This window comes from Olea europaea, chromosome 1 (genome assembly GCF_002742605.1).
Source record: "Olea europaea var. sylvestris chromosome 1, O_europaea_v1, whole genome shotgun sequence".
Taxonomy (NCBI): domain Eukaryota; kingdom Viridiplantae; phylum Streptophyta; class Magnoliopsida; order Lamiales; family Oleaceae; genus Olea; species Olea europaea.
Window position 1 is genome coordinate 11,052,088 of NC_036237.1, and position 8,810 is coordinate 11,060,897.

Below are 8,810 nucleotides of genomic sequence, written 5' to 3' on the forward strand. Positions count from 1 at the left end.
GTTATGTTTTGTAGCCATTTCAAGTGTTTCAATGATATTCATTACCCAGTGGAATAGATCGTTGTATAATTGAATCAGAGGTATTTTACTTTCGGTGACAAGCAATGTAAGAAATTCTAAATTTTTGCTTGATATAATTTCCTTTTACCCCTGTTCCTGTAAGAAATAGGACTCTAATAATGGATTTTACGAGCCTTTTAGTCAGACCATGACTAATATAAATCTTTTCCATTCTTGAACGAATAAAAGTTCTGACATCTGAATACAAAAGCAATAGAAATATACTACTTGTACATAATACGGTGTCCATAACGATGTCTACCCCCTCGCATGAAGGGGGATCCACTTCGAATAAATCATATTTTATTCAAAGTGGATTCCTCCTCTATGTGAGAGGGTGTACACCATTATGGACTCTCGGTGATGCACGTGTAGCATCACCCAAAGTAATAATAGATTATTCACTTGCAAATAGCTGTACAGCTGTAGTCAGCCTATTTTTGATTATTATGTAACAATTAAGCATATAATGTCATTTATGTTCCATAAATCGGAAAACGCGCTCATGTTTGAGAGGTATTGAATGGGTTATCATCTAGAAAGCCTGAATTATGTAGTATTAGGTAAATTTGAGTTTTATGTAAACCATCCACTTTCTGTCTTTTGGGCAGATATAGGACACACACAGGGCCTCTCACAGCAAAAGTGGTAAAATTGGTCGTTCAAAATTTCAAATGACATAAATATATCGATTCAAGAAAGATGTAAGTTGGGCAATAGAGTCGTGTTGCCTGATGATGATGGTCGATGTAATATTCTTAAGTTTTCTAATGACCCCTTCAGTTCTGTGGTAAGGTAAATGTCCAACACTTTTGCATATTTGTCATGAAAAAAAGGTATGCAGGCAGCTGCCAGCATCTCTGATGATACAACTCATGGAGAGGATAAAACTTCTGGTGATTGTTGGGAACATGTCAATGACGTTGGTCGAAGTCCTGAAAGCCATCATGCTGTAATGAATTCTTCCAGAGAAGCCATGGACTTAATCGGAGCTTTTGATAATTACCTCAAAGGCACTTGTAATAGTTTTGATTTTAGTACTGATGCAAACAAGAATTGTCTTTTGGCCCTTTTGGATCTTTCCTCTTGAAGATCTGCTCCTAGTTGGTCCCTGAATCAAGTAACTGACGAAGGGTCTAAATTATTTCATTCTGATTCATCAGCCTTTTCTCAGTGAGTTTCTACCTGCCCAAACAATGAGATTGTTCTGTCTCTACTTCAGAATCATCTTGATTTTTACTAAAGTGATACAAATATAAAGCTTTGGCAATTTTTACCAATCAATAACTCTCTGAATACTTTTAATCTTCAGCGAGGGAAAGAGAGAAAACTATCCAGTATCTAGTTTTCACATTGGAGGGAAAAAAATTGTTTTATTTTAGCTGAAATGAAATCAACAATGTGATTTCTCTGTTTGTTTTCTTTTTTGATACTCATGGGATATACATCTGATTAACAAAACCTTGTATACAGGCATGTTAATAAGACATCACAGCCTCATCACTCACATTGCCTGGCAATTGTAATAAATATAAGGACTATGAAATCAATTCCAATCTCACCCTTGATTACAAGTCGAACACGCATGCTCCAACATTAAGCTCCCAGAAACATGTCTGTGTCTACACTTGAACCAGGACAAGCCGAAATCAGACAATCCCTACCCTGAGCAGAAAGTTGCACCTCTACTGATAGCAGTCCGAGGTTTAAGGTTTGAAACTCTAGGTAACGTGTACTGTTATGTAATATCTCCAATATATTGCCTGTAAAGGCCGTCCGTTATATCCGTCAAATGATCAAACCAGGGCGTCTCAACAGTTACATGACTGATGGATCAAAGAATCAATGATGCCACTGATCAGGCCAAAAACCAACAGGAGAATACCTTGGAAATATTTGAGCATCGAGATTCAAGGACATATATCTTCCACTGACAGATCACAGTATAAATAGCAGTTTATGTAATGGCACGATCAGTCATCTTTACAGCATTGGATCTGGTAGCCACAGGGTCACATGGACTGAAGTGTATAGGGAATCACAACTGCCGTCGTATCAAGAAACGGGTAAAATAGATCAATTTTCAGTTTTCAAGGCTACAACAGCTTGGAGATGAAGAGGTCATTCTTCTTCATGATGGGAACTCTCATCGATCTGTACAAAGAGCAGCAAAACTAACAAAGTTCTGCTTGAAGAGGAAAGAAAGATGCTACAAGAAGAAGGTACATCACTGATTTCATGACATGATGTCTATCATATTTAACTGACGTATATATCTCAGTCCTTTTAAACTAGTTCTTATCTAGTTATAGATTTTCTTCAGACCATATATCATAGTTTGGTAACAGACGTACAATTTTTGTTAGAGACTTCCAAAACTGAAACCTGTTCACCTTTGGACTTCAATCACAGGTGCAATCAGAAAAAAAAAAAAANAAAAAAAAAAAAACTTGCTGAACAACATCCGCAGGTGAAAGGACAGTTTGTTCGTCAAGCGAAAATGATCCAGCTCCTGGAAACTCATCAGCTAGTTAGATACTCAACACGAGGTCAATGAAAATGGACTATAACATGGACAAATTCTGACAGAAGCAATCAGCCTCATTTGTTCATGTTTGGTTCACAGTAGTATTAGAACGAGATTTTAGTTATTCAATATTGTTTGGTCCATCTTGCCAAACATGTCTCAAATGATTAAATCATCATGTAATTGTTGTAAAATCCTTATTACTAGAAGGCATCCTCTATATATTAACACAAGGAGACTGCAGTTTCCTTTTTCGTGCTGTTTATATGGTTAAATCATTCCATAACCTGTAACTTAGTTATCGGAACATGTTGATTCTCTTTGCCAGTTACTAAAAAAATAAAATATGTTTATTGTTGTTGCTCAACTTGATTCTTTGTTATTTTCATCTCCACCTGAATGATGTTTTTGTTGCAGTTCTTTGTTATTCACACAACACCTAGCCACTATCAAGATGTTCAACGAAATCAAGTCTTTATAATATCAGAACATCTTTTACACGACTCTACGCTATCTATTGAAAGATAGATTGCTGAAGAGCTAAAATTCAGTGTAGTCGAGCACGGGGCTTGCTTCAATGTGGTAGACGGCGTCATTTTGAAGGGATATTTTAGAACATTCTATGTAGTTGAAGAACTTGTAAACATCTTAAATACTTTAGTATAAAAATCTCTAGTCTCTTTTCACCAATCAAGCACTGAGCAAAAGTTGTAAAGAGGTTTTATAAGTTGTTACAGAAAATAGTGCATACGTGTCCTCAATGGAGACTGACTTAATCGAGACTAAGTAGTCAAATATATCAGCCGAGGTGGATTCAACTGAGAGTCTGAGACCCCCCAAAAAATAGAGATCAACTAGTCGAGTTTCATACTATATATGCTACAAGGACCAAGTTCGTGACAGCATATCTTCATTAAAGAACAACATAAAATCCGAGGACTTCAAAACAATTGGATTCACTGTGCATTCAGACACATTGAAACGCAAAAGAAATTAACAGAGCCACGTTAAAAGGCAAAAGAAAGTATTTTGTCTTCAAGTCTCAACAGAGCCGATCCAGCGACAGACATGGTGAAAAGGGAAAGGTCCGATGAGAAATCACTTATAATTGATGGGGGTAGACCAACTTTTCCCTGATTGAAGGGCACAATTCTGAAAATAAATCTGACACAAACACAATTCATATCGTCACTATTTCAACATTTACATAGTCGACTTCAAATTTTCTTGAAAAATGAAATTAGAATTTTAATTGTTATGCTATTAAATTCTATTCAATATCACGGATCAAATTGTATTTAACAGTATATCAAACTAAAACATAGGAGTTGGATAAATTTATTGCCCAACTCCAATAGTCCAATTGATGGGAAAGGCAAACACTATCTTTTAGCAATTTAAAAAGTATTAACTTTCCCTTCAATAATTGTAAAAGTCGTGTCCCTAAGATTCCTACTAATTATCGAGTTAAAACAAATTTTCGAACTTTAGGGTTTCGATAATATTTACGAGTTTGGACGAATTTCTGATCATTTCATCAAAAATAGTGCATATTTGTAGTATCATTTCTTAAATAAGTGTATTATCTGATGGACCTTATTACGAGTATTATTTAGCACCTGTTTGGTCATCATTTTTTAAAATTCATTGTCAATCATATATTTTTTCGGACCACAACTTTTTTTTTTTTTTTAACAACATATTTCATTATCTTTTATCAAAATCTACTAAAATTTAAAATTGTTTTTGTGTTAAAGGTGAAATCAATAATTAATTCACTTCTTAACTTTGAAGAAGTAAAGTATATTCTTGAAATTCTTAAGTGCAATTTCGTATTTACCCCGGATCTTTTCAATTCCTCAAAAGCAAAATAATTTTTGCTTTTTGCGCTGAAGCCCATCATTTCCACTCCACTACTTTCCTTTAAAGTTTTCTTGCAAGTAAACAAGTAGGGTTTAACATAACAACTTTTTGTCTATCAAGACTGAAAATAAGTAACTTATTTTGATTAGGAGTGAGACTTATTTCAAAATAAGTAACTTTTTCACAGAAGTTATAAGAAACCTCATTACTTCCACTCCCTCCTTTCCTTAGCATATCAAAACTCTCTCTCTCTCTCTGCGCAAAATGTCTCAGGTCAATGAGAAATCCCCAAAACATTGTGCTAAAAAAGGATTCAGCTTCAACAAGTATCACAAGAAACTCTTTTTTGCTTTCTCTACATCTCTGCTCACAATCCTATCCCTCATCTTCCTTGTTTGGATCACTCTACACCCCACAAAACCACAATTCTCCCTAAAAGACGCTAATATCTATCAACTCAACCTCTCAAGTTCGAACCTGATCAACTCTACTATTCGTCTCACTCTCTCATCCAACAATCCAAACAAGAAAGTTGGGATTTACTACGACGTGTTACAAGTATATGCATCTTATAAGGGTCAAATAATAACCCGCGAAGCTTTGCTTCCACCTTTCTATCAAGGGAATGAAGAAACGAACCTCTTGAGCGCATCTTTGGTTGGAAATCAGTTACCAGTGACTTCATCCTTCGGTTATGAAGTTAAACGTGAGCAGAGAATCGGAAAATTTGTTTTGACTCTGAAGGTAATCGGACGGCTTAGATGGAAGGTCGGAACTTGGGTTTCTGGGAGGTATAGGTTTAATGTAAACTGTGTAGCTATTTTGCCATTCAATTCCATACCATCAGGCCCCTTGAGCTCTAAGCAAGGGACAGTTTGTTCTACTACTGTTTGAATACAATCAACAAAAAGTTTGAACTACTTAAGCAGTATTGAGTGATAGGCTTGGAAGTTGGTGTGGATTGTTGTTCAAAATAGTACTACTTGCCTTGTCTTTTCTTTTTTCATGGAAGTAGTTTGTGTATCATATGATATGATTCAATATGGTATTAAATATTTAGAATTCAATTTTTACTGCTGAAAAAATTCAACACTTAAACTAGAGTTTAAGCTTAATATTGTTATTGTTGTTCATGGACTCTTATAATTATCTTAAGTTCTGCTGTAAATCTTATGTTTGTTTTTATGAATTGCTTGAGCTCCTATAACCAGACAAGCAACTGGGAATTCGAACTCTCACAACCAAATTCCGGGTCAAATTCGTTTGGTGCCTGTATTCGAACACAAATGTCATACTCAAGCACTAAGTACGCCGTGTTTGGCCCACCTCAAATTATTCAAAAAATGAAAAAAAAAGAAAAAGAAAAAGGTATTCATTTCATAGTGACTAATGGAGGCAGAAAGCAAGTTCTTAAGCACGTCTTGCATCTGACCAAGTGCCTGATTGGGGTAGTAGGCAGTACCGGACAATGTAAAATGTATAAGGTTATTTTTCCTTTTCAATTTTATCTGCCAAACGGGTGTAAGGGATCCCAGTAACCATATCAGATTGTTGTGTTCCAACCTAAATCGATACTTATGAAAGTTATCTAATCGATATTTACATAATATACTAAAGTATCTGTCTGATCAATATTTACAGAATATACTAAAGTTATCTATGTAACTGTCCGGCAGTTTGAGAGACTGAGCTCTTCATTATTCTTCACCACCGCAACAGAGGTTCAGAATTTCTAGGTCCTCAAATGCGCAAGTTACTAAAACCAAGAACTTGGGGCCACTTGTTTGGCATAAAGAACAGCGAAATGAGATCGTCCAATGTTAAAATTCTTGCCACTCAGTCACCCCCTTTTCTCATCCACTTCTGCCATCCCCTAAACAAGAGCTAGCCTCAAGTCCCATATTTGCAACAGCGATCTGTTTAACGAGATAGAGGTCCTGACTTGTCTCATGGATCGGTTTTCTTATTCATTTAACTTCGCGTTTCAACTTTATTTTGGATAATCCAAATAGGATTCATATGGGGTTTCAAACCCGCTCAAAACATATACTCTTCTCAACTATCATCCTAACCTCATTTCAGGTAGAACTGGATTCTAGATGGCTGTCAAGGCTGGCGAATTTGACAAGAAGCAGCAGGTAGCAAGAAACAACATACAAAATTGGAAAACTTGGATCAACAAAATCTGTTCGTATCAGAACAATATGAATGGGATTGGTCTGACCTCTTGCTCTCCTGCTGCTGTCATATGCCATGCGCCTTGTATTTACCAGAATCCATGCTGTATGTTTAAAAAAGGTTGACCTCCTTGTTTCTATCATGCACATGCCGTGCCCCTTTCTCCCAGCAGGGACAAAATGTAAAACCAGTGTCTTCAATTCAGACTCGCTAAAGCGGGAGCACTTACTAATCAAAATCACTATGTTAGAAAAGTACTTTGTATCCAACTATCCTGGTAGACATGGAGTATTTTCTTAAGATACATCCCGAACATAATTTCGTTGTAATCTATAAACTCAAAACTCCAACCTTGGCAAAAGATTCAAAAGGTAGTCACAATGATAATTATCGGGGAATCAGGAATCAACAAAGGAAAAAAAGATGATGATGTACACACGGACAAGACCATCAGCATAAGCTAAGATTCTCAAATACACCAAAAATTTAATTTCTCTTGATAAAATTTCAAAAATTCCACTTTCCAAGAAAGTAAGGAAGAATCTTAACAAAATTGAAACAAGAGTTAAGGTTTCTTTCTTCTCGTGTTAATGAACAACTATACTTTTAGAGTTTCAACATAAATATTATCATCTCATACACTCGTGTACATAAAAAAGCAAAACTTCCACCAAAAATGATACAGAACTATTACTGTACCATTGTAAAATAATACTAAACAAAATTCAAAACTCAAGCTGAAATCGGGAGTTTGAAACTCACCTCCTCCAGCAATTAAATGTCAAACCGAATTAGAATCGACCCACTTCCAGTAATGCTTTTTACAATGAACTGCGCTATCTGCAATATTCCTCCGATCAAAATCCCCGTACTCCTCTACCTCCTCTGTACAAAACTCGCCTTCCGGCAACCACTCCACCTCGGCATCCACTGTATGCAACATATAACAAGCCGGCAATCCCGGGTAAGATGCAGAAGCTCTCTCCTCCACCCTCTTTACATAAGAATTCGGAACAATTTTCACAATGCCATTAATATCATAACCATAATGATCAAAATTCTGAATATTCCCATTTTTAAGGATGGATCCCAGCTCTTCCTTAACGGCCCGAAAGACGGCAGCCTCTACGGATTCTGTAGGCTTCATTTTCTCCGACAATGGCCGGCACCGGGTGCGCACGTCACCATTGGACAACTCCTGATGTGATTCAACAAGGAATTTTCCGTCATTTCGGATAATCCGCACAATCACGACCTCAACGGTGCGGACGGGAGGGGTAGAATCAGCAAGCGAGGTTTCACCCTCAGAGATTTCAAGCCATAAGTTATGAACGTTCTTTGTCCCCGGCTTGACTCCCCACAAGGCGAAGGAATCGGAGGGAAGCCGCGGCTTGAGCCAATCGGATAAAGACTGAGGGGTGGCAAAGGGACGGTGGCCAGGGCTTCTCGAGTTTGTAGGGTAGCGTAAGGGAGAGGACATGGTGGGGAATTTGAGAAATCTTCGCGGGTTTAATGGGAAAGAGATTTTGTTAGGGAGAAAGAAAACGGAGGTTGGTTTAGGAGAAGACGAGAAGAGAATAAATAAAGAGAAAGCAGTGAAAATAACGTCAGGAAGCGATGTCATTTTACTAAGAAGGTGGTGGTGGTCGTGGGACGGCGGTGGAGCTGGTGGTTGTGGTGGTAGCGGTGACGGCGGAGACATGTCAATCAGGGATAGAGGTGAAGTTAGGCCATCCCATTCATGATTTATCTTTGTTTTAAGGTTAATTTGACGGAGAATGCGATTAATAATAAGAGGTTGAAATAAGAGATCTGTTTAGGATCAGAGATTGGAGATTTTGGCATTCTGCGATTGGCTATGAAATTTTACATATTTCTTGCTGGATTCTTCTTTTTTTATTCTTTTCTTGTGGAATATTTTTAGCATATTTATGGATATTTTTTCTCTTATTAATTGCATTATTCTCCAAAAAAGAAAAAAAAAATGGACTAAGGAGAATTAGCATGGGAAATATTTTTCTATACGGAAAATGATAGTTACTATAAAAAAATAAAAAATAATTTTCGAATAAAAAGACTTTAGGCATTACTTAAAAAGTATCAATAAAATTTTATTATAAAATATATAAATGTTCAAACCATATACATTATACATTACTTTGAGCTTTAATTTGAATGGTGA

General features: G+C 36.5%; 2 protein-coding genes across 5 annotated transcripts; one reads left to right on the forward strand and one right to left on the reverse strand.

Moving 5' to 3' along the window:
* Positions 1 to 2,512: 2,512 nt before the first annotated feature.
* Positions 2,513 to 8,491, reverse strand: LOC111393948. Of its 4 annotated transcripts, none has more exons than XM_023019748.1 (2): positions 7,391 to 8,491; positions 2,513 to 2,572 (listed from the first exon to the last, which is right to left on the reverse strand). In XM_023019748.1, exon 1 carries the CDS (start codon positions 8,328 to 8,330, stop codon positions 7,410 to 7,412), a length of 921 nt encoding a protein of 306 aa, XP_022875516.1. In that variant the 5' UTR covers positions 8,331 to 8,491; the 3' UTR covers positions 2,513 to 2,572; positions 7,391 to 7,409. The 4 variants fall into 4 exon arrangements, with proteins under 4 accessions (XP_022875516.1, XP_022875530.1, XP_022875524.1 ...); XM_023019762.1 differs by lacking the exon at positions 2,513 to 2,572 and adding an exon at positions 3,481 to 3,751; XM_023019756.1 differs by lacking the exon at positions 2,513 to 2,572 and adding an exon at positions 6,304 to 6,852.
* LOC111393976 (NDR1/HIN1-like protein 26) lies at positions 4,669 to 5,565 on the forward strand. Its single transcript, XM_023019773.1, has one exon. It carries the CDS (start codon positions 4,715 to 4,717, stop codon positions 5,342 to 5,344), a length of 630 nt encoding a protein of 209 aa, XP_022875541.1. The 5' UTR covers positions 4,669 to 4,714; the 3' UTR covers positions 5,345 to 5,565.
* Positions 8,492 to 8,810: the final 319 nt, after the last annotated feature.

Excerpts from the sequence above, each read along its gene's own strand:
- LOC111393976 (XM_023019773.1), top strand. The coding sequence starts at position 4,715 with ATGTCTCAGGTCAATGAGAAATCCCCAAAACATTGTGCTAAAAAAGGA.
- LOC111393948 (XM_023019748.1), bottom strand. The coding sequence starts at position 8,330 with ATGTCTCCGCCGTCACCGCTACCACCACAACCACCAGCTCCACCGCCG.